This window comes from Protopterus annectens, chromosome 8.part1 (genome assembly GCF_019279795.1).
Source record: "Protopterus annectens isolate FY-2018-M chromosome 8.part1, PAN1.0, whole genome shotgun sequence".
In the NCBI taxonomy this organism is placed as follows: domain Eukaryota; kingdom Metazoa; phylum Chordata; order Ceratodontiformes; family Protopteridae; genus Protopterus; species Protopterus annectens.
Window position 1 is genome coordinate 351,339,822 of NC_056742.1, and position 27,366 is coordinate 351,367,187.

The 27,366-nt window shown below is 35.9% G+C and overlaps 1 protein-coding gene across 1 annotated transcript in view; it reads right to left on the bottom strand.

The window, feature by feature from the left end:
• Positions 1–27,366, bottom strand: part of LOC122810347 (fatty acyl-CoA hydrolase precursor, medium chain-like) — a 520,290-nt gene that overhangs the window by 439,114 nt on the left and 53,810 nt on the right. The window contains exon 3 of the mRNA XM_044081928.1: positions 21,745–21,883. Within this exon, the coding sequence (XP_043937863.1) occupies positions 21,745–21,883 (139 nt within the window). The remainder of the gene's footprint in view (positions 1–21,744; positions 21,884–27,366) is intronic.

Consider the following 27,366-nt stretch of genomic DNA (forward strand, 5'->3'; position numbering starts at 1 on the left):
GGAAACAGAGAATGTTCTATAATTAGTTATGAAGTCATACTTAGGTTTGGTTATGGTAATTTAGACATCTAGGAGGTCAAATATGAAGTACAGAGGAATCTGTCATGAGTTGATGGTATCCTTGACAAATACTGATATCCCACTCACTTGCCTGTAGATCTGAAGATATGATACACATTATACCCAGAAACAGAGGGAGAGCTTTCACTGCTCTAAAACCACGTCTCTCTAATGACACATATATGAATGTGCTCAGGTTACAGGAAATGCTCAGTTTTGGACATTTTTAAAACTTCTAGCATTGAGTAAAGCCACGTTAACATGTTCCAAATTAGAATTTACAAGGTTGGAATATCCCTCAGATGGACTTTGCCAGAAAAGGTATTATGGGGACAGCAAAGACTTTAGCTGGAATGTGAAAGCCTCAATAAGAGAGGTGCAGACAAATTGGAGGGCTTATAAGCCATCTCATCCCAAGCTGACACATACTGCATCCAGGTCTACTTTAATTAACCAAAAGCTGATTCCAGCGAATGCAAATCCATCGACACATATACATCAAACTGCAAAATGAGCAAACTCACCAAACCGCGAAACTCAAAATACCGATTTGTCATACTCGGCCAACCCCACTGCCCGAAACACACTACCCACCCAAACAAAATAAATAAACCACAAACATATACCAACCAAAATCCTACTTCTAACCCTACACTAAACCCCACATACACCACTATCTATATACTCTCCTTAACCCCTTCCTAACCCTAAGGTCCGTAACTACCGCACACTTACCCTACAGAGCTATACCCAAACAAAATAAATAAACCACACACATACACTAACCAAACCCCTACCTCAAACCCTGCACTAAACGTTACATTACCCGTATTACATTACCTATCTTTGCATTTACCTTAACCCGCACCCTAATGTCTGTAACTATCGCACACTTACCTTACAGATCTGTAGCTCAGACTTCCACATTTTGAATTTTGCGGTAATTTTGTGGTTTTGTGAGTTTGCTTATTTTGTGGTTCGATGCATTTGTGTCAATGGATTTGCATTCGCTGGAATCAGCTTTCAGTTAAATAAAGTAGACCCCTGCATCCCCCTAGAATGACCCCAATCACACAGACAATTATTAATCCAAGTTGATGTACATCTCACTACAAATAATCCTACCTTCTACTTAAATCTAGTCTCTACCTCATACATAAAATAATTACTAAACAAACTCACACCCTGCTTACCCTCTGACAATCTTCCATCAGAATACCTAAAACTTGCTTCTGTCTCTGTTGCTTACACAGTCTTTACATTAGTCAACTGATACATCCAAGAATCATGTGTTCCATCTCTATGGAAAATTTTTTACATCATTCCTCTTTACAAAGGAGTAAACTCCACAGAAATAATGAAATCTAAGCCCAACACAATCTTGTCCCCCTGTCAAACATTTTAAAAAATGCATTCATAAATAACTGCTACAACATCTGCTCCAACTTAACCTATTAACCTCTACCAAAAAAACAGTCCCAACTGATAGTGGTATAAAAAGCCAAACATAAAATCAAGTACCAAAAAACACTTCCCAGGGAATACTAGAAGAAAGGAACTCCAAGAAATAGCACTCACAGACTTTTGCTTTCTGCTTTCATCCTCAAGAGACTTTATCAGAATGCTCCAACTTAACCTACTAACCTCTACTCAGCATGGCTTTTGCCCAGATCATAGCACAATGACTGCCCTAGTAGCCATTTTCGACACTATCATTAAAACCAGACAAAACAATAATCTAGTCTATTCCCTCTTTCTAGATATCTCAAAAGCCTTTCATATAGTCTCTTACACCTTTCTACTATTACAAATGTCTGATCTTGGCCTGCAAAATTCAACAATTAACTGTTTTTTAAGCTACTTCTCCAACAGACAACAATCAGTTAAGAAGTTCTTACTCCCCTTTTCTCCCATTTAATACTGGTGTTCTGCAAGGTTCAATCCTTGTTTTCTTCTCTTTAATATATTATAAATAATCTACACAAGCTCAAACAACAAGCTACTGCCATAGGCTCATAGGAGTTTACTAGGCTAATGGCACTAGGGCCCTTATAAACCTTGCCAAGTTTAACCCTTGTTCCAAAGAGTATCTGTTTCAAATAAAACAGACGTCCACCAAGGTTGAGGATAACATCAAATTTAATAGCAAATATAAAAGTTGGTAATCGCTTTCGCGGCAGACCCACTTCTTCAGACCATAACACAGAAACAGAATTTTAGAAATTTTTAGATAAAACAAGCCAGACAATCAAAAACTAAATACATAGTCACATGATAGTTAATGGTGCAAGCCACTCTTCTTTAATGCTGGTTTTAAAGATACAGCATTATTAAGACCTGGGTGCAAGTTAGCCCTCAGGTCTAAGATCCAGCGTAACTCAACATACTCAGTTTCATTCACAATATCCTCCTCTCTTAAACCACTGTCAACTTTATGTAGTACTAAAAACTTAAAATGATGGGTATCTCCAATTTTGGTCACATGCTTTGCTAGTGCATTACTGAACATCTATTTCAAAAGTCATTAATGTGTTCAAGTACCCTTTCCTTTAGAGTGCAGTTGGTCTTACCTACATAAAAACATTCACATAAAACACACTTGGCCAAATATACAATATTTTTGTCAGTAAATCAGTGTAAAAATGAAATTCAATACTGCTCGGTATCTAGGATGAATAGTAGATGTAACAGTCCAAATATACCTACAAGCACTGCAAAACCTACATGCAAATGTACCTTTATGCTGTGAAAATATTCTTCTAGAAGGTGTTTGTTTATAACATAAATGTTGCTTTAATGATCTATTATTCTTAAAAGCAAATTGAGGGCAGGGTCCTATAACTTTACATAAATCAGGATCTGTCATAAGTATAGGCCAATTCTTTTTCACAATGCCACAAACTATATTAAGATTTCTAGAGTAGGTTAAGGTAACCCTGTTAGTATGCTCAGCTGCACACAATTATGCACCATCTAAAGGTTGTATCGAATTGTTAGAAAAGTATGGTTTATTCTTAGCATTCCTAAGTCCTCTTGCATCATCAATGGCCCATTCTATATCTGCTATCCTATAACCTTGATCTAAAACATCAACTCTAAGCGTATCCAGGGTCTTTTCTAATGAAGCTGTTTCAGTGTGTAGCCTCATGATTCTAAGTACTTGATTTTTCAGCACATTACCAGGGATGTGCTTAGGGTGAATACTTGTTCTATGGAGAATATTGTTCTTTCTGCAGGGTTTCCTATACATATTAGTAGATAGGTTACCAAGCACATTCGTATTCACTGTAACATCAAGATAGTCTACACTTATCATAGAGTGGTGCAAAGTAAATGATAAAAAGGTTGTAGTATTCTGTAGATAACCAACAAAATCCAACAATAAATCAAAGGACCCTTGCCAGACAAAAAAATATGTCGTTGACAAATAGCTTATAGAATTTAACATGTGTCTTGAAGCGTTTAACATTAAAAACTGACTGCTTCTCCCATTGTGCAAGCACAATGTTGGCATACATGTTTGTACACACTGTACCCATTGCAACTCCCACTTTTTGCAAGAAATACCCTGATTCAAACATAAAGACATTATTCTCAAGTATCAACTCCAGGAGAGCACATATCAGCATAACCTTTGAATTAGAGAATTCGCTATCAGATGTGAGAAACAATCTAACATTATCCATCCCTTCATCATTGGGAATCACCGTAAAGAGTGAATTCACATCAAATGTGACAAATAATACATTCTCAATACCATCAAAGTCTTTGATCATATATAAAGATTATACAAAAATTGCTTATTATCTTTCAATACAGTAGATATAGCATCAAGAACCGACCTAAGTTGTTATTCCACATAAATAGATATTGGCTCATTGACTTATGTAAAGATGATCTAAGGAATTGTATTAACAAGACACATGTTAATTTCTATAAGCGATTTGTCGATGACATATTTTTTATCTGGTAAGGGTCCTTTGATTTATTGTTGGATTTTGTAGGTTATCTGCAGAATACTACAACCTTTTTATCATTTACTTTGCACCACTCTGCAATAAGTATAGACTATCTTGATGTTAAGGTGAATAAGAATGTGTTTGGTAAACTATCTACTAGTATGTATAGGAAACCCTGCAGAAAGAGCAATATTCTCCATAGAAAAAGTATGCACCCAAGGCACGTTCCTACAAATGTGCTGAAAAATCAAGTACTTAGAATCATGAGGCTACACACTGAAACAGCTTCATTAGAAAAGGCTCTGGACACTCTTAGAGTCGATCTTTTAGACTGAGGTTATAGGATAGGGGATATAGAATGGCCATTGATGATGCAAGAGGACTTAGGAATGCTAATAATAAACCTTACTTTTCTGGCAATTCTATACAACCTTTAGATGGTGCATAATTGTGTGTGGTTGAGCGTACTAACAGGGTTACCATAACCTACTCTAGCAATGTTAGTATAGTTTGTGGCATTGTGAAAAAATAATTAGCCTATACTCATGACAGATCCTGATTTATGTAAAGTTATAGAACCCTGCCCTCAGTTTGCTTTTAAGAATAATAGAACATTAAAGCAATGTTTATGTTATAAACAAACAAATTCTTGAAGAATACTTTCACAGTATAAAGGTATATTTGCATGTAGGTTATACAGTGCTTGTAGGTATATTTGGACTGTTACATCTATTATTCATCCTATATCACTGAGCAGTACTACATTTCATTTTTACTCTGATTGTACTGACAAAAATATTGTATATTTGTACAAGTGTGATTTATGTGAATGTTTTTATGTAGGTAAGACCAACTGCACTCTAAAGGAAAGGGTACTTGAACACCATAATGACATTCAAAATAGAAAGCTCAGCAATGCACTAGCAAAGCATGTGGCTGAAACTGAAGATACCCATCATTTTAAGTTTTTAGTACTACATAAAGTTGACAGTGGTTTAAGAGTGGGGGATATTGTGAATGAAACTGAGTATGCTGAGTTACAATGGATCTTAGACATGAGGGCTAACTTGCACCCAGGTTTTAATAATGCTGTATCTTTAAAACCAGCATTAAAAAAGAGGGGTGTGCACCATTAACTGTTCTCATGTGAGTATGTATTCAGTTTTTGATTGTCTGGCTTGTTTTATTTAAAAACATTTTAAATTCTGTTTCTGTGTTACGATCTGAAGAAGCGGGTCTGCAGTGAAAGCACTTACCAGTTTTTATCTTTGCTATTAAATTGGATTTTATCCTCAGCCTTGGTGAATGTCTATTTTATTTATCTACATTTATTCTTGGACTTTATCTGGGTCTTACTCAACGCTTGGATTTTTCTCTTCAGTATCTGTTTCAAGCAGACTCTAAAGTCAGCACCTATTGCCCCTCTCCAAGAGGGACACACATGAAAACTCAGGGGTGAATATCCGGTTACCCATCCAGTTGTCCAAATTATGCTTAAATAGGGTCAATGAGGGGCTTTGTTTACCATGAATTGGAAGTTTATTCCAAAAGTGAGGTAACTTTTGTGAGACAAATCTGTCTGTCCTGCAAGTTCTGTTTATGTCACATACCAGGTTAAAGTCCTTAGAGCGAGTGACCTGTGTGCCATTTGACTTGCAAATGTGCAGAATTTCTATTAAAGCAGTGTCAAAGATTGCTTTATATGCAAGGCATAGGTCACCGCTGAGCAGTCTGTATGACACAGAGTAAAACAATAGTGATTTCAGCCTGTCCTTATATGACAGATGCTGAAGACTCTGAATTTTCTTTGTAAGGAACCTTGTGGTATCTCCAATTACTGCAGGTACTTGGAAAGGTACACATCAAAGGGAGCATTGTACTCTATTATAGACCTGATGAGGGAAGAGTACAGGGGGGTTACAGCCTCTTTTTTCTAGAGGCAGTGCCCTTACTTATGTGATGAGCTATATGAAATGCCCTTCTTACCACTGTAGTGATGTGGTGATCAAAGGTAAGGTTTCTGTCAACCTGTGTGCTCAAATCTCTCACCACTGAGTCTATGCTTAGGGTATTGCATTGATATGGTAGTTTGCAGGAACACCACACTTGCCAAAGGGAATGATAATGTATTTTTTTGCATTAAGTTTAAGACCATGAGTTTTGCACCGATCATTAGTCTGTGTAAGTCCCTTGTGCAGCATGTTGACATCATTGGGGAACTCAGACTGCTCTTAGTTTGCAGTCATCAGCAAACTTCGTCAGTCGCAGGCCTTTAGTTTTTGCCTATACATCAGAGAAGTAGATTCCGAACAGTAGAACTGATCCCTGTGGATCACCACTAGTTACAGGTCTGATGGAGGATGTGGAGTCCCATTTTATAACTGTAGGAGTTCTACCAGTGATCCAGTTTGCAACCCACCTGACAATATATAGGTTGATACCCAGCTGGGTGTGTTTATCAATGGTGCTTTAGTGGGAGACTGTGTCAAAGACCTTGGCTAAGTCTAGGTAGGCTGTATGCACAGGTTTACCCTCGTCTAGGGCTTTGATGACTGTCTTGAAGAAGTCTACCAGCATGATCTCCCCTTGACAAAGCAGAACTGGACAGGGTGAAGAGCTTGGAGATTTCCTGTATCTTTGTTGATAAAGTCTATAAGGATTCACTCTATGGCCTTGTAGATAAAGATGGTCAGGCTAATGGATCTGTAGTTCCTGGGGTCAGTGGATGCACACCCTTTATGCGAAGGCATGAATGATAGCTGTTCTCCATTCCACTGGGATGAAGCCAGTGCTTAGGCTGTGATTGAAAAGATTTCCCATTGGTGTTGCTAATTCTTATTTTAACCCATGTAGAAAGCAGCCTGGGATGAAATCTGATCCCATAGAGGCTGTGTTTTTGGTCTTAGAGAGTGCATTTAAGATGTGCTCCTTGAAGATAATAGGTGGGGGATAGATGTCAGGAATGCTTTGGGGTATGTGTGGTGAGGACAGAGGAGTTAAATTTTTATTGAACCTGTCAGCCAACAGGTTTGCTATATCCACAGGTTCTGTAAATGTAGAACCATTGACTGCAAGTTCAGTGCAAATCTGGGCCTTTCCCTTGAGGTTTCAGATGTGACTAAAGAATGCCTTATGGTTGTTCCTAGTTAGGGAAGCTAATTTGGATTCATAGTTAGCCTTGGAGGATGTCGGAAGAAGTCTTATTTGCTTGTTTAAGTTGAGGAGGGTTTTTTTCCAGTTTTGAGACTGCTGCCTCTTACTCTTAGGCAGCAGTTTCTTTCTCTTGTTGTCATACAGTAAACAGATGACTCTACTCTCATCTACTCATCTGATAAGCTTCCTCATCTGCAAAATATCACTCAAAATGTGTTCAACTCTGTTGAAAACCGGCTCAAAGAAAACCAAATTTTCTTAAACCCTAATAAAACCAACTACTCCCGTTTCTCCCCAAATCCTCAAATACTATCAAAAAGAGCTTTAAAATATCATCACTTAAAATACCTTCTCTTGTGTGAGAGGGAAGGTGTGTGTGCTGACAACCTATTGTATGTCTTGTTTGGTGTCATATGAGAGGACTGATTCTAATCTCATGATATAGTTACACCTCTTACATACTGTATTTGTTTGCTTTAGAAGCAAGTGATTGTAAGTATACATGAGGCAATTGCTACATTGCCTCAGGATGCCCACGTGAATCAGGCTGGCTAGAAAAATGGTGGGAAACTGTCCATCCATTGTGGCAGGTATATACTGTAGTGACTAGTGGGGATGGGCTAGATGGACTAAGATTTCCTTGTGATGCTAACAAGGGCAGCTGTTCTGTGGAAGGCTAAGGGTGGAACACTGTGTCAATGCCTCAGTGTGCTCAGCTGAGTTGCTTGATGGGTTACAACGCACAACTGCATTATGCACAGAGAGGCAGTGGAGCTAACAAGGGTTTGAAAGCAGATATCAAGAGGAAATTATGGTTTATAAGTCTTTGCGTCTATACACATCAGTGCTAAACCCAATTGCACTGTGTGCAGCTACGCACAAACACAGTGCTTAAATACAGTAAAGTTAAACAGTTTTAATGCAAACTAGCCATGGAACAGTGCAAAACTGAGCCTTATTCCAACAATCCCCAACTCAGATGGGTCCAGGGCTGCACACTTCTGCCACAAGGGTGCAGGAAGGTCTTCTTAATGTAGGATAGCAGGTTTTAGTGCTCAATTTATGCCAAAAAAACTAGATTCAGCAGATCTGAATCTATGCTATGCTATGAGATACAGAAGTACTAAGATTTCAAAATGCAGAAAAAAAAAACATCAAAGCAGCAAAAAAGCAAAAAGTGAAACAGCAATTAAGCAAATTACAGTTCAAAAAAGTGCAATGCAAACTTAAAATATACTTATTTTTTGTTTATCACAGTAGATTCCTCCAGGTCTCTGGCTAAGTCACTAAGCTCAGAGCAGCTCTGCCAAACTGAGCACAAAATCTTGCAAAAATTTATCCTTAACTATTGGCTCTGTTCTTGTCTTACACCAGGATACTTTACCTTCATTCTCATAAACATGTCTAATAAAAGCATAGGTAGCTTCAGGTAATGCAATGTAGAATGAGCATTTGGCAAAAAAATGCTGTATCACATAATAAAGAATACAAGACTTTATAGGACAATATTTTAGGCTGTTTTTTATGTGGATTTAGATTTAATTATTTCACCTTCTTTGACAAGAGCTAATCATTACGATAGCAAACATCTGTGAAAGAAGGTAACATCTGTTGTAGCCATTTTCTTGCAGCTGCAAAATTAGTCCAGAAAAGAGTGATTATTTTTGTTGTTGCACATTAGAATCAGAGTATCATATAAAATACCATGTATTTAAGATGTTAAAAATGTATATGTATATATATATATATATATATATATATATATATATATATATATATATATATATAATATAATGCCTCAAGACCTTTATATAAACTAAGTGGCATAGCTATAAAAATCATCTATTAAAATGGGAAGGTAGGACCTAATTATTTTTAAATAGTTTGAACTATGATTAGATCAGTATGTTTATTATTGTCCTACTTAATTCTGCATGTTCATAGATTCATAGATGTTTACTAGGCTAATGACCATAAGGGCCTTTTTAAGCCTAGCCATGCATCCCAAATCTCTGACAAGTTCTGATACCCTTGATAAGGGTAAGCATGGGTCTGGAAGATGAACCATTTATGGGTTACCTGTGTCCATTAGAGACATAGGTGCCAAACCAGGGATGCATTTCTGGTTTCCCATCCAATTGTCCAAGTTGCACTTGAACTGGGTTAGGAAGGAACTCTGCTTCACATGGATGGGGAACCGGTTCCATATATGGGGTATATCACAGACAAGGTTTAAGTCTTTAGAATGAGTAATTCTGATGATGTTTGATTTGTGTATATGCAGCAGGTCCATCAGAGTGGGATCTGACAAAGCCCTGTATACCAGGCATAGATCTCCCCTCAAAAGCCTATAAGAGACAGAATACAGGGATATGGCTTTGAGGTGGTCTGCATATGACATTTTACTTATGTCCTGTGTTTTTTTAGTGAGGAACCTCTATGGACATTTCGACAAACCAGTGCAGTAAGAAACAAGTAAAAATAAACAAAATTGCCAGGTAGATCCACAACTAGCCAAGGAGGTACGAAGTGAAATAGTAGCAGTTTTCTGAACGCAGGTTTATTACTTTTTTAAAACAACATACGTTTTCGCTACTGTCCAACAGTAGCTTCATCGGAGAAACTGACAAACAAAAGGCGCCAAACATTTAAACCTAAAGGTGACGTAAGTGCGTTACAACACGTCACTGCAAGTCACACAGGACCATTCTCATTCAGTAACTTTGTTGTATTGTTATAACTATAAAGTACATATAAAATCAAACTTGTGCCAACAATATTATATTTAAAAATAAAAGCAATTCATTCTTTGAATCTATGCTTATAAAAAACATTCATTGCTGGTATATTATGATATGTTATAATTCGCCAGCTCTCCTACTACACATTTTCAAGCAGGATTTGGAGAATTAATATACAAGTTCATACAAACTGTCAGTCACTTTACTAGAGATTATACCTTCCATATTAAAAAAAATTTTTGTGTAAAAGATGGATAATTAATAATACATAAATGATAATACAATCATAATATGTCAAAAAGTAATTATTATGTGTAATCAAATATAAATGTTTAAAATTCTTATGTCAATTATAATTATAAACATAATGAACATTTAAAACATTATGTTATTAAATTAATTATATAACCTGTGTATTCATAAGAAAGGAAGTTTTACCTCAAAGTGCTTCTTAGTTTTAAAATGCAAGTAATATTGCAGTTTTCATTGAGCCCAGGTGTACTAAACGCGTCTAACGTTAGTTGCCATTCTAATTCACAAACTTCTAAGAGTAGTGAAAAAGGGCCACCTCTAATGGTATAGGGGACATGGTCTATGGCTGTAAAATGAAAGCTGTGGCCGGGATTGTTAAAAATGTGTTTCGCCAGAGCATTATCACTTTTATTTTTCTTAATAGCATAAATATGTTCGTACAGCCTTTCACGTAATTTGCGATCTGTTTTCCCTACGTAAAAGGCTGGACAACAATCACATGTAGCTAAGTAAATAATAGATTTAGTCTCACAATTAAGTTTATAGTTAATAAAATATTTTTTATTTCTAATAGTAAAAGAATTTGATATTTTCAAATATTTACAGTATTTACAAGAACCGCACATAAATGTCCCCTTTTGTCTTGAGGTGATATCAATTTCTTTATTTCTTTCCAGCAACATTTTAAGATTATTACCTTTCTTGTATACTATAATAGGGTTGACTCCTAATTTTTCTGATAATTGTAAGTTACTCCTAATGAAGCACCAATTTTTAAAAACTATTGACCTAATCTGATTAGAATTAGTATTAAAAGTGGTAATAAAACTAGTGGTAAATTGTTTAGCCAACGTTATATTTAAACAACTCTGATTGTCTATAGTATTTGTAATAGAATTGTCAGAGGTGGTACTAATGGGGTCCCTTGTGATGTTATACATATCTTTAGCAAGCAATGGGGTGTAAGTTCCATTTGATCGTTTTAGTTCAACTTCTTGAATAATCTCGTCGATGAGTGCTGGAGGGTAACTTCGATTAATGAACATGTCCCTCAATAGTTGACATTCTGTGTGAAAAGTTATGTCAAGGGTACACATCCTTGCTACTCTAATGAGTTGCCCTTTAATTATTGACCGTTTATGTTTGAATGGATGAAAACTTGTAAAATGAAGAAAAGAATTGCAATAAGTTGGTTTTCTAAAAATGGATGAAAAATACAATCCTTTTATAGTATCCTTATTAAGTTTAACATCTAAATAGTCAATATCTGTAGTAGAAAAATGGTAAGTGAATCTAAGGAAGTAGGTTGTATAATTGAAAAAATCAATCAAGGCAGATGCCTCACTTGCGTTCCCATGAAAGAGAATGAAAACATCATCAAGGAATCTGGTATAATATTTAATAAGTGGCATAAAAACTGGGTTGTTGAAAATATAGTGTTTCTCCCAGTATGCTACAAATAAATTTGCCACACTAGCACCACACGGTGAACCCATTGCTATCCCTTGTTTCTGTAAGTAATACTCTTTGTTAAAAATAAAAAAAATTGGATGTTAAGATGATGTCTAACATCTCTGAAACAACGTCAATTTCTCTTTGGGTTGCGTTAAGCTCTTTCAAAATCAATGTTATCCATTCTACCGCCTCATCATGTGGTATAGATGTGTATAAGTCGACAACGTCAACTGTAAGGAAGTTGTAGGAGGTGTCGAAGTCCAAATTATTAATGTTACTAAGAAATGACCAAGAATCCTTACAAATTTCTGGGATATATTTTATATATTTGGAAAGGATATTGTCAACCAATTGTGCACAGGGATATGTCATCGACCCGCGTCCATCGATAAGGGCTCGCATGGGTGGGTTATTGAGATCTTTATGTATCTTAGGGATCCCGAAGATGATAGGGGTCTTGGGAAAAGGAATGTCAATATAATTGTAAGTATCAAGGTCAATCTTAGCTCCTATGAAAAGGTCTCTAAAGTAACCTCTAATTCTAGAATAAGATACATTCATTTCGTTTAATGAGGATAAAGTGTACGCTGGACTTTGTAACACTGACATCATTTTCGTGATGTAGTCAGAAATATCAAAGATGACTAAGCCACCACCTTTATCTGGCTTTATTACCCTCACTGGTGAGAGGCAAAGGTTGTTAAAAGCAGCCATCTGGTCTCTAGATGTGTTTGGTTTCCCATATTTATTACTGGGGTTTGATATTTGGCTAAGGTGTCTAATGTCCAGCTCACAGATATTTTCAAATAAAAGTAATACAGGATGTAGGGGAGGATTGAATATGCTAGTGGGTCTAAGAGTATCTGAAGCTGTAAATACAGAGTTATTGAACAATAAATGCAAATTGAGTTTCCTTACATAACATTTTAAATCAATAATAGTTTTTGCCAGATTAAAATGTTTACTGGGTACAAATGTGTTACCAAAAGATAGAAGTTCAATCAGTGAAGGTTCTAGTTCAATACTGGAAAAGTTGTAAATTTTAAAGTCACCTTGTAAATTGGTTACCACTCTCAATTTGCACCCTTCAGTAATGGGAACATTGTTACCATTTAATTCAGATGTTACCGGTAGTTGTTCCAGTTCTTGTTCTTGTTCCTCTGATATCGATTGTTGCGGGCTCCTAAATAATTCCCCTTATTTGGGGTGTTGTTTGGTTTGGTGTTATCCACAATTCTTTGTTGGTACTTCCCAGAATTATTGTTATTGTTAGCCCGGATTCTATTACTACGTCTTGGTACCTCAATAAATTGATCTTCCGTAATTTCCTCTATAGTGTCAATGTCAGTTATATGAGAGGTGGGGGGATGTGCTGATGTATTAGCAACATTGGAGGTACTCACTGGAGTTTTTCTTTCACTGCATAAAGATTGCAATTTGGGGTAAACATTATTATGCGTGTAAGCTGTTCTATCTCTAACAAGTTTCTTAACCTTGTTTGATTTCAGTTTATCCACCAATGCATCAATGCTTGTGAAAATACGCCCATAATCATATTTGTACCTGGTAAAGTCAAGATCGTTTTTAATAGAATTGTCCGGATCATTAACTTCAGTTATTAGTGAAGTGGTGTGTAAGGAATAGTGTTTCACCATTAGTTCTAGGAGTTGAGCCCCTTGTTGGTCAAAAAGGGCAATAAGGTCGTTGTGAAATGCAGAATCTAACAGCAAACCAGTAGGAGAAAAAGTACACCGAAGACCTTTAGGGATTACTTTTTCATTCAAACATTGTTTGAAGTAAGCCACTTCTAACTGGAGTTTTTTCAGTTTTAAAAGTTTAATGTCAAAGGTTTTAAGTTTGTCTGCAATGGTATTTGTACTTACTGGTGGAAGCTCTGTACCCGCAGCCGGTCGTTCCTGCAGAGGATGGGTAAGGAAACTAAGCTTGTCTGTGTTTTGGATCCAATCCTGTATCGACGGAAAGCCAATAAGTGCTGGGTCTGGTTCCCTTATCTCCACATCGTGCGTCTGGTTTGCAATTTTTGCATAGGTCCGTTGACTCCGTTGTGCCAGTGGTAAACTCATTTTTGGCGTGTCTCTGGTAGAACTATCAGGAAGTGCTGGTGTATTAACATGATTGCGTGTAAGATTCAGAGCGTTCGCATCCAATGGTGTTCGTTGTTCACTAAAATGCATGGGTTGTGCTGGTGGTATCGTTGATGATACTGTTATGTTGTTAAAATTGTTACCAGTAGACATATTAGGTTCAATATGAGCTGTTGGCGACTTGTCCGTTTCCCTTTTGTCAAGTGCATCTAAGCGGAATGACATTAGGTCAATGCGTTGGGAAAGGAACGTAGCAGTGACGGAATATCCATCTGTTCAGCTAGCTCACCTTGATTGTTCGTCCCAAATAAGTTAGGACTCCTTGGACTAGAAAGGGTACCTGTAGCCATGACTCAAACGACAAACCAGTGCAGTAAGAAACAAGTAAAAATAAACAAAATTGCCAGGTAGATCCACAACTAGCCAAGGAGGTACGAAGTGAAATAGTAGCAGTGTTCTGAACGCAGGCTTATTACTTTTTTAAAACAACATACATTTTCGCTACTGTCCAACAGTAGCTTCATCGGAGAAACTGACAAACAAAAGGCGCAAAACATTTAAACCTAAAGGTGATGTAAGTGCGTTACAACACGTCACTGCAAGTCACACAGGACCATTCTCATTCAGTAACTTTGTTGTATTGTTACAACTATAAAGTACATATAAAATCAAACTTGTGCCAACAATATTATATTTAAAAATAAAAGCAATTCATTCTCCGAATCTATGCTTATAAAAAACATTCATTGCTGGTATAATATGATATGTTATAATTCGCCAGCTCTACTACTACACATTTTCAAGCAGGATTTGAAGAATTAATATACAAGTTCATACAAACTGTCAGTCACTTTACTAGAGATTATACCTTCCATATTAAAAATTTTTTTGTGTGTAAAAGATGGATAATTAATAATACATAAATGATAATACAATCATAATATGTCAAAAAGTAATTATTATGTGTAATCAAATATAAATGTTTAAAATTCTTATGCCAATTATAATTATAAATTTAAAACATTATGTTATTAAATTAATTATATAACCTGTGTATTCATAAGAAAGGAAGTTTTACCTCAAAGTGCTTCTTAGTTTTAAAATGCAAGTAATATTGCAGTTTTCATTCAGCCCGGGTGTACTAAACGTGTCTAACGTTAGTTGCCATTCTAATTCACAAACTTCTAAGAGTAGTGAAAAAGGGCCACCTGTAATGGTATAGGGGACATGGTCTATGGCTGTAAAATGAAAGCTGTGGCCGGGATTGTTAAAAATGTGTTTCACCAGAGCATTATCACTTTTATTTTTCTTAATAGCATAAATATGTTCGCACAGCCTTTCACGTAATTTGCGATCTGTTTTCCCTACGTAAAAGGTTGGACAACAATCACATGTAGCTAAGTAAATAATAGATTTAGTCTCACAATTAAGTTTATAGTTAATAAAATATTTTTTATTTCTAATAGTAAAAGAATTTGATATTTTCAAATATTTACAAGAACCGCACATAAATGTCCCCTTTTGTCCTGAGGTGATATCAATTTCTTTATTTCTTTCCAGCAACATTTTAAGATTATTACCTTTCTTGTATACTATAATAGGGTTGACTCTTTGACCAACAAGGGGCTCAACTCCTAGAACTAATGGTGAAACACTATTCCTTACACACCACTTCACTAATAACTGAAGTTAATGATCCGGACAATTCTATTAAAAACGATCTTGACTTTACCAGGTACAAATATGATTATGGGCGTATTTTCACAAGCATTGATGCATTGGTAGATAAACTGAAATCAAACAAGGTTAAGAAACTTGTTAGAGACAGAACAGCTTACACGCATAATAATGTTTACCCCAAATTGCAGTCTTTATGCAGTGAAAGAAAAACTCCAGTGAGTACCTCCAATGTTGCTAATACATCAGCACATCCCCCCACCTCTCATATAACTGACATTGACACTATAGAGGAAATTACGGAAGATCAATTTATTGAGGTACCAAGACATAGTAATAGAATCCGGGCTAACAATAACAATAATTCTGGGAAGTACCAACAAAGAATTGTGGATAACACCAAACCAAACAACACCCCAAATAAGGGGAATTTTTTAGGAGCCTGCAACAATCGATATAAGAGGAACAAGAACAAGAACTGGAACAACTACCGGTAACATCTGAATTAAATGGTAACAATGTTCCCATTACTGAAGGGTGCAAATTGAGAGTGGTAACCAATTTACAAGGTGACTTTAAAATTTACAACTTTTCCAGTATTGAACTAGAACCTTCACTGATTGAACTTCTATCTTTTGGTAACACATTTGTACCCAGTAAACATTTTAATCTGGCAAAAACTATTATTGATTTAAAATGTTATGTGAGGAAACTCAACTTGCATTTATTGTTCAATAACTCTGTGTTTACAGCTTCAGATACTCTTAGACCCACTAGCATATTCAATCCTCCCCTACATCCTGTATTACTTTTATTTGAAAATATCTGTGAGCTGGACATTAGACACCTTAGCCAAATATCAAACCCCAGTAATAAATATGGGAAACCAAACACATCTAGAGACCAGATGGCTGCTTTTAACAACCTTTGCCTCTCACCAGTGAGGGTGATAAAGCCAGATAAAGGTGGTAGCTTAGTCATCTTTGATATTTCTGACTACATCACGAAAATGATGTCAGTGTTACAAAGTCCAGAGTACACTTTATCCTCATTAAATGAAATGAATGTATCTTATTCTAGAATTAGAGGTTACTTTAGAGACCTTTTCATAGGAGCTAAGATTGACCTTGATACTTACAATTATATTGACATTCCTTTTCCCAGGACCCCTATCATCTTCGGGATCCCTAAGATACATAAAGATCTCAATAACCCACCCATGCGAGCCCTTATCGATGGACACGGGTCGATGACTTATCCCTGTGCACAATTGGTTGACAATATCCTTTCCAAATATATAAAATATATCCCAGAAATTTGTAACGATTCTTGGTCATTTCTTAGTAACATTAATAATTTGGACTTCGACACCTCCTACAACTTCCTTACAGTTGACGTTGTCGACTTATACACATCTATACCACATGATGAGGCGGTAGAATGGATAACATTGATTTTGAAAGAGCTTGACGCAACCCAAAGAGAAATTGATGTTGTTTCAGAGTTGTTAGACATCATCTTAACATCCAATTTTTTTATTTTTAACAAAGAGTATTACTTACAGAAACAAGGGATAGCAATGGGTTCACCGTGTGGTGCTAGTGTGGCAAATTTATTTGTAGCATACTGGGAGAAACACTATATTTTCAACAACCCAGTTTTTATGCCACTTATTAAATATTATACCAGATTCCTTGATAATGTTTTCATTCTCTTTCATGGGAACGCAAGTGAGGCATCTGCCTTGATTGATTTTTTCAATTCTACAACCAACTTCCTTAGATTCACTTACCATTTTTCTACTACAGAAATTGACTATTTAGATGTTAAATGTAATAAGGACACTGTAAAAGGATTGTATTTTTCATCCATTTTTAGAAAACCAACTTATTGCAATTCTTTTCTTCATTTTACAAGTTTTCATCCATTCAAACATAAACGGTCAATAATTAAAGGGCAACTCATTAGAGTAGCAAGGATGTGTACCCTTGACATAACTTTTCACACAGAATGTCAACTATTGAGGGACATGTTCATTAATCAAAGTTACCCTCCAGCACTCATCGACGAGATTATTCAAGAAGTTGAACTAAAACGATTAAATGGAACTTACACCCCATTGCTTGCTAAAGATATGTATAACATCACAAGGGACCCCATTAGTACCACCTCTGACAATTCTATTACAAATACTATAGACAATCAGAGTTGTTTAAATATAATGTTGGCTAAACAATTTACCACTAGTTTTATTACCACTTTTAATACTAATTCTAATTAGATTAGGTCAATAGTTTTTAAAAATTGGCGCTTCATTAGGAGTAACTTACAATTATCAGAAAAATTAGGAGTCAACCCTATTATAGTATACAAGAAAGGTAATAATCTTAAAATGTTGCTGGAAAGAAATAAAAAATTTGATATCACCTCAAGACAAAAGGGGACATTTATGTGCGGTTCTTGTAAATACTGTAAATATTTGAAAATATCAAATTCTTTTACTATTAGAAATAAAAAATATTTTATTAACTATAAACTTAATTGTGAAACTAAATCTATTATTTACTTAGCTAAATGTGAATGTTGTCCAGCCTTTTACGTAGGGAAAACAGATCGCAAATTACGTGAAAGGCTGTACGAACATATTTATGCTATTAAGAAAAATTAAAGTGATAGTGCTCTGGCAAAACACATTTTTAACAATCCCGGCCACAGCTTTCATTTTACAGCCATAGACCATGTCCCCTATACCATTAGAGGTGGCCCTTTTTCACTACTCTTAGAAGTTTGTGAATTAGAATGGCAACTAACGTTAGACGCGTTTAGTACACCCGGGCTGAATGAAAACTGCAATATTACTTGCATTTTAAAACTAAGAAGCACTTTGAGGTAAAACTTCCTTTCTTATGAATACACAGGTTATATAATTAATTTAATAACATAATGTTTTAAATGTTCATTATGTTTATAATTATAATTGACATAAGAATTTTAAACATTTATATTTGATTACACATAATAATTACTTTTTGACATATTATGATTGTATTATCATTTATGTATTATTAATTATCCATCTTTTACACAAAAATTTTTTTTAATATGGAAGGTATAATCTCTAGTAAAGTGATTGACAGTTTGTATGAACTTGTATATTAATTCTTCAAATCCTGCTTGAAAATGTGTAGTAGTAGAGCTGGCGAATTATAACATATCATATTATACCAGCAATGAATGTTTTTTATAAGCATAGATTCAAAGAATGAATTGCTTTTATTTTTAAATATAATATTATTGGCACAAGTTTGATTTTATATGTACTTTATAGTTGTAACAATACAACAAAGTTACTGAATGGGAATGGTCCTGTGTGACTTGCAGTGACGTGTTGTAACGCACATACATCACCTTTAGGTTTAAATGTTTGGCGCCTTTTGTTTGTCAGTTTCTCCGATGAAGCTACTGTTGGACAGTAGCGAAAACGTATGTTGTTTTAAAAAAGTAATAAACCTGCATTCAGAACACTGCTACTATTTCACTTCGTACCTCCTTGGCTAGTTGTGGATCTACCTGGCAATTTTGTCTATGGACATTCCAGTTGTTGGATATGTCTGGTTAGGTACATACCAAAGGGGGCATTGTACTCAGTGATAGGTCTGATGAATGCCAAATACAGTGGAACAATGACTTCTTTGGAATTAGATGCCATACCTTTTTTTATAAGTTGCGCAATATAGAATGATTTCCTCACCACTGTAAACACATGATGGTCAAAGGCTAAATTACTATCTATGTGTTTCCTTAAGTCCCTGACTACTGGGTGAACTCTAAGGGGTGTGTTGTCAATATGATACTTACCAAGGGTGAATGACTTCCCAAAAGATACAATTATGCATTTCTTGGTATTTAGTTTTAGTCCATGGCTCTAACACCAGGTGTTTGACTGTGTCCACCCCTCCTGGAAAACCTTTGTGTCAGTGTGAGATTCAATGACAGCTCCTGATTTGCAATCATCTGCAAATTTAGTCAGCCAGAGACAACTGACATTGGCCTTGACTTCTGAGAAGTAAATGCCAAAAAGAAGCAGCACAAGGGCTGATACCTGAGGGACTTCACTTGTGACTGGCATCTTTGTAGAGGTGAATACCTCAATACTAACTTCCTGGGTCCTTTCTGGGAGCCATTTGGCTATCCACCGGGTGACAAGTGGGTTTGTACCTAATCTATTGAGTTTGTCAACAATGCCCGAGTAGGGTATTGTGTCAAATGCCTTCGCCAGGCCAAGGTAGGCAGTGTGAATGATTTTGCCCTCATCCATTGCTTTGATGACATTCTCAAAGAAGTCTACCAGGTTAAGTAGGCATGATCTGTCATTGATGAAGCCAAACTGGGTTGGGTCCAGTGTTTGGAGCTTTACTATATCTCTACTGATCATCTCCATGACAATTCTTTCCATAGTTTTACATATAAGACTACTGAGACTTATTGGTCTGTAGTTTCCAGGGTCTATAGATGGCCCACCTTTGAGCAGAGGGATGACTGTTTCCTTTCTTCATTCATGGCGCACAAAGCCTGTTTGCAGGCTACTGTTAAATAGTACTTTAATATGTCATGTTTCATGCTATTTAGAAGCCATACTGGAATATTGTCTGGGCCTATTGATGCAGTGCTCTTGGTCTTAGCGACAGAATTAAGGACCTGTTTCCTAGTGATATTTCCTGAGGGAAGGTTGAGGGGGAGAGATGGATAAAGTTGGAGCTGAATTTATCAGCCAGTAGGTTTGCTATATCTTCTGGCTCAGTATAGTTGGCTCCATTTACAATGAGCTCTGCGCACAATTGTGTATTACCTTTGAGGTTGCAGACATAGCTAAAGAATGCTTTGTGGTTGTCCTTGGCCCGGGAGGCCAAACATACCTCAAATTTGGCTTTGGTAGACTTTATTTGTCCTCTGAGTTGTTTGTTTATTTCGAGGAGAGTGCTTTTATCCTGCTGGGTGCTGCACCTTATAATTTTTGCAATTACTTTCTTCCTCCTGTTATACAGTCTATTGATTTTGTGATTCCACCAGGGTGGCTTGTTTTTAGAGTTAGTTCTGTACTTTTTCCTGGTGGGTACAGCTGTCTCTATGCAGCTATTAATATGCTTGTACAGGGTTTCTGTGACCAGTTCTGCATAGGCAGCAGTGTTCTCAGCATTTATGGGGGCTTGAAATTTTGCAAAGTTCTCACTTAGGAGGAGGTTAGCCTTAGAATAGTTCCTGAATATTCCAGGTTTTGCTGGGGTCCAATTTTTTTTTTTTTTACTTCAAAGGAGACCATTTTGTGGTCTGACCTTACCAAGGAAGGCATTACAATAGGGGGTGTGCAGTAGTCTCCCATATTAGTGAAAACCAGATCCAGTATGGTTGCACCCCTGGTTAGTGTATTGACTATCTGTTCCAGGGAGTTTGTGTTTACAAAATCCAGGAATCTCTGTGCATGTACGTTTGGTGTCATGTAGGATTCCTAGTTAATAGCAGGGTAATTAAAGTCACCCATGAATATCGTATTGGGTTGGATGGTTAGTGTTTCTAATAAGTTTAAATACATGGTATGGGTTTCCTGGGTCATATAGGGGACCTATAGCTTGCAAGGAAGTGGTATTGGATTTTACCTATGATGATTCGAACATGGAGCAAATCAAGTGCATTGTCCTGTTTGACCAGCCTTGAAGTATATTTATTTTTGATGTAAATAGAGACACCTCCTCCTTTATTCCCTGCCTGTGAAGTATCTGGCCTAAATGTGTGGAAGGCATTATAACCTTGCACTGTTGGTGTGCTCCCCATGGCTGTAAACCATGTCTCAGTGACCGCACAGGCATCAGCATTCTCTAGGGTATTAAAACATTTCAAACTATAGTATAACAGAAATCTGTTTTGACATGTTGACAGTTTTTACAGTAGAGTCATGACTTGTATTCTACAATAATTACTCTCAGTTTAATGGTTCTTTTCCCAAATAGGGACACTACCAGTGTCTTGCACAGTCAGATAAGTTGAAGTTATTTGTGATGAGCAGTTGCTGTGTAATTCAAAGACATGGCTGACAGATAAACGTATTAACATTATTGTCAGACTTTACTGCTGACTGCTGTATAGTGACAGACAGACAGCTGGCAAGAAGGATTGACATAAGAGAATCTTTGCCCATACCATCTGCTACTTAGTTATTAATATTCTTTGTATGAAGAATATCGCAAAAATCTAGTTATTTGTAATCTTATGCATACCCTTTGCATTAAAATCCATATCACAAGAATAACCCATTAGTTTAGCCTTGGCACACATTCATCTACTTACTGGTAATTTAGCTTCCTCTGAAGGATGTACAGGTGTGTGCACATTCAGGTAGAGGCAGTCTTCCTTTGACTCCAAAGCAGGCATCTTAACTTTCATGATGTCAAATATAATCTGAAGCATTTTCATATCTTGGAGACACCTTTTAAAAAAATTGCGGGGATATAGATTAAAATGTTGATAGCAGCACATGGTCAAAACCATTTATTATTGATAAAAAATGAGATCTTAAGCTTAATTATGATTTAAATGATAACCATTAATCAGATTAAAGTTTAAAGTGTTTCATTTTTCATGAAAAATGTTTGAGACTTCTGGATAGACTCCCAGATGCAGACAACTAAGAGATTAAGCTCCTGATGCTTGATATTAATCTAATTAAATTATGTGACATTAGTCTGTGCAATCTCCTGAAATATGCACACAAGTATGAACAAAGGTGCAGAGAAAACAAAGGCAGAAACATCATTTAAAGGATGTGAAATTAGCAGTTTGTTCTGTAGCACACACATATATATTGACAGAGAAGGAACTATAGGCCTGCATGAGTATAAAAATCAGTAAAACTACATACAAAGGCAGAGTATTCAGCACAGAGACAAAGTTACAGTAGCACATTCCTGGTTTTATGCTTCAAAATGAGTCATTGACTTAGTCCTGTATGGCATATCTCAATCATGGAGCTCAAAAATAAATGAATAAACATATGCTAGGCTGAGCAAACATTATCCATCTATCCATAAACCCTGTTTCCCTTTTTTGTACATGGGGTTGGGGTGTTACTTCAACAATGACTATCATTTAGAGCCAGGGTTTACACCACCGGGTGGCTAGCCCTACTACAGTAGTTCTTCAACACCACACACTTGTATGCACACTCACATCTATGGCCAATTTAGTGTCCAATCCACGTACTGCATGTTTTTGGAATGTGTGAGAAAACCAAAGCATCCAGAGGAAACCCATGCAAATGCATGGAGGGCATGCAGATTCAGCACAGAAGGCACCCCAGCCAAGAATCAAACTGAGGAACCTCTTGTTGCAAGATAACACTATGTGCTAGAAGTAGTGACTATAGTAACGGAGATATAACAACTGAAAGTGAGATCTTTAGAAAAGGGTAGGAGCAAACTATACAGGAAAAAAAATGGGAATTGTGAGAACAATATACACAGGGGAGGAATGAGGTTTAAAAGAAGGAATGACTTAAATGAGCTATGTAATGTTTGACTGAAAACAATTGGGTAGATTATAAATGATGTATAATGTTTGCAATTACATAATGTTTGTGTGTCAGTATCGTTTATGATGTAAAATGCTTGTAACTAGGTTTGTGCCGGTGCAGTTCATTTATATAAATGTATGATTGCTTATATCCTAAGTGATGGTTTAATAAAGATGTTTCTTGCTTAAAAATGGGGCAGGAATTGAATAATTTATGTAATGTTGCTTAGGTTATATGATAGCAATATATGTGAAGTATAATGTTTGTTAATGTTAATTTGTTAATACTGTTTGATTACTTTTGTATAAATGTAAAGTTGCCTATGTCACAAGTGATAATTCAATAAAGGTGTTAAAAAACAATGTCTGCTGCACCTCTGTAGCAGCATTTTTATTAGATTCTTCTATGAGTATATAACATACACAATAGTTGAATACCTGCTTTTCTCCAAAAACAATTAAAGTATTGGGGCCCTACATTCTAAAACTGAATTTGTGACACTAATAACACTGAAGTACCAGGTTACCTCCAAAGAAATTTATTAATCTGAAAAATAATGTCTGACTGCAGATGTTCAAAAAAAAATGAGACTGCACCTCACAAAGGCTCTAATAAAAAAAGTCATTAATATGCTAAGGAAAAACTGCTATCACTGAAGCAACACACATCTGTGGAAAACAAATATGCAAATCTAAAACAAAAAAGTTGTCATTTTATCTACTTATTTACTTATTTGTATTTTGTTAACTGGGTTTGATCCACTAGACCTATGGTCTATTTTCAGGGGAGAGCAAATGCTGTATTGATACTAATAGAAGTTTGTTGTGAGCACTAGGCAAATTATCCTACTCTGTTTGAAAAAACAGCAATAATTCTTTCTTTTTCTTTTTTCTTTTTCTTTTTTTTTGTGGAAGGTGTAATATGAGGGGAATGTCTAAACATTTCTAGATGATGGAAAAAAATTATTGGAGATGGTATTCCGAGTCCTATAAAAAAGAGAAATATATTGTGTCAAGAAAGGAGGATTAGAATGAATAAATCGTGTTGTATACTCTGCATATTTACATTTATTTTAAATTTCAAAGAAGCTGGAGCAAGGTGCAAAATGTATTACAGAATGGTTGTTCTAGAAATAATGCAAAAAAAGTATGCAAAGAATTAAAATTGTAAAAATAAAGAAATGCAAGGTAAAATTAATATTGAAGTGGAAATGTTAAAAGGAAAGAATGATATGAAATGGTTACTGAACAGAATTGTTGTGTTAAACCATGGGAAGGTTTGAAGGAAATGAAGGGGGATAAATCTATAGTGCTGAGACAGGAAGCATATAAGAGTCCGTGAGGCTTTGGATTTCTTGTGGAAATGTTACTAAATGTACTACTTCTGAAAAGGTACGTGAAATATAAGCAACAAGTAGAAAGTGCATGTAGAATGTGTCAAGCTGAAGAAACTACTGAACATGCTTTGTTGACATGTATAAAAATATGAAATGTATTGGCCAAAGTTGAAATAGCAGTATGGCTGCTTTAAGGGATTAGATACAAATATGGTATTATATGGAAATGTATAAATATGGGTAGGAATATATATGAATGTTGTATTATAGGGAAATATAAAATATCAATTGTAACATTATAGAAAATATGGAAATGTTAATGAGAAGGACTATTGCACATTAAGATGTGGGATTGTGAAGTTGTATTAAACAGAATAGGGTAATGGTTATGGGAGAAAGGGTTGGCGATAAAGAAATGTTGAAGAATATTACATGTGAAATGTGAAAATAATTGTAATTATGTGATATATGAAGTGGTAATAACAATGAAAGTAGTATCTATCTGTCTATCTATCTATCTATCTATCTATCTGTCTGTCTGTCTGTCTATCTATCTATCTATCTATCTATCTATCTATCTATCTATCTATCTATCTATCTATCTATCTATCTGTCTGTCTGTCTGTCTGTCTGTCTATCTATCTATCTATCTATTTATCTATCCATCTATCTATCTATCTATCTATCTATCTATCTATCTATCTATCTATCTATCTATCTGTCTATTTATCTATCCATCCATCTATCTATCTATCTATCTATCTATCTATCTATCTATCTATCTATCTATCTATCTATCTGTCTGTCTATCTATCTATCTATCTATCTATCTATCTATCTATCTATCTATCTATCTATCTGTCTATTTATCTATCCATCTATCTCTCTATCTATCTATCTATCTATCTATCTATCTATCTATCTATCTATCTATCTGTCTGTCTGTCTATCTATCTATCTATCTATCTATCTATCTATCTATCTATCTGTCTATCCAGTCATCAGAATTATCCTGAAAAGCAGCCAAAGAAGTACTTTGATTTGTGGTGGTAACTTACTCCATAGGAATACATTGAGTTAGCAACCTCTCTCTGGTGAGTCTTGTTTATTTGTTGGTGTAGATTTTAAGTCCTTAGTGCAGGTGTTTCTAGAGCCACTGGTTTTGTGAAGAAATAGGAGGTCAAATAGGATTGCTTGAAAAATGAGATACAGGTTACCTCACAGCAATATGTATCTTACTGAGTATAAAGAGAGCTGTGCTAATCTACTGGGGCAGTCAAAGGATTTAAGGCCTTTAATTTGCATGGTTGGAAATCTTAAGGGCCTTTCCAACTGAGTCATATGCTTGGATTTGTACACACTAGAGGGGAGACTTTATTCATTGATGAAGGGAAGAAAAAGTGAAAAGATAACTTCTTTGGACCTTGAAGATATTCCCCTGGAAATTAACTGGGCAAGACAGAAGACTTTCTTGACTGTGGTGGAAATGTGATGATACAATGAGAGAAAGTTATTCACATAAGTACATAGGTCTCTTATTATCTTATCTTTTTGAAGAAGAGTACTAGTTATAAAATATGAAGTCGGAATAAACTTCCTGCCAAATGCTACTATGCTGCATTTTTCTTCATTTAGTTTGAGACCATTTTGATACACCATGTATGTGCATAATCTAGCCCTTGCTGGAGCTGTTTTGTATCAGTGGGTCAACAGTGCCCAGTTTGCAATCATCAGCAATCACGGTCAACTCACTTCTGGGATATAGGTTTGGATGTCTGAAAAATAAATGCTAAACAGGAGAGGGCCCAAAACTGATCCTGTCGCACCACATTAGTTATAAATTAACATTCCAAGAGAGAACCAGCAACTCATGCAATTTGGGATCTGTTGTGTAGCCAATCCACATTGCACCTTGGGGCAGCGTCTCCAGGTGCAAGATATCATGGGGCATAATGGACAGATGCTGACTGGGTGCTACTACAGCAGGACATTCAGATATGAATAATGCTACTGTATTAGTGGTCATAGCTGAAGCACATCAGCATTCCATACTGTGTGTTTAGATAGGACTGTCACAAGCCACAAGTTGTGGTTTGCTACAGTCTACAAAGAAGAAACCTTTTTTTTACTTTTAGGTCATCACCTCAGAGGAAAGGACCTTTCTTTGGTTCTCACCTTCGAGGAAAGGACCTTTTTTTGTTTTCTCCTAAAGTGAGAGTTGAGGGGAGTGCCAGATCTGGGAGCTGAATGGGGTGTCACACAGGCTAGCCACAACTCTGACGCACAGCGTTCTGATCCCCCAGCATCAAAAGTTGGTGTGCTACTTGTTGAGCTATTGGTAATCATTTCTGAATGGGATGGCATTGCCTGGATGAAAAACACAACATTAGGGAAAAACAAGGAAGTACAAGAAGGAAGCACAGGAAGCATTAGAATTATGTAATGATAGTCTGTTCATATTCTAAAGCACAAATGCTAATTCAGTTGTAGCAGTCAGTGAAGCTATGGTTAATCCTGCACTACACGCAGCAACAAATTCAGCAGCCTCACTGTCTTGTGTTTTGTCACAGCTACAGGAATAGCAAATTCATAGTCCGCCCCATGTTTGCGGATCACTACTTCGAAAAAAATTTGTGCAGAGTTGAATAATTTAAACAAACATTCCCTTCAATATCAGTTAAACTTCACATTCTCTTTGAAAAGGAAAAATTGCTCTGTAGATACAAAGGTTATCAGTCATTGGGAAAAAAACATGACAGCACAAATAATGTGTCTCGTACTGTACTGAAGCATTCTGCTTTGCATCAATACATACACATATGTATGAATGCCCCATTCATTGCTAAACTGTCCCCCAGGCAAAATCCAATTAAAAAAACAGCACAAATAAGGCAACTTGGGTAATAAAGTGGCATTACTTGAAAAATAGTAAAATATTTATTTTTAATAAATAATGCATTTATATGGACTACAGAAAAAAAAACTTTTTTTTTGTAAATGGTTATATCATACGTTTGAGGTTTATGGGTAGTTACCAAGTATGAGATTCCACAACAAATGTAAA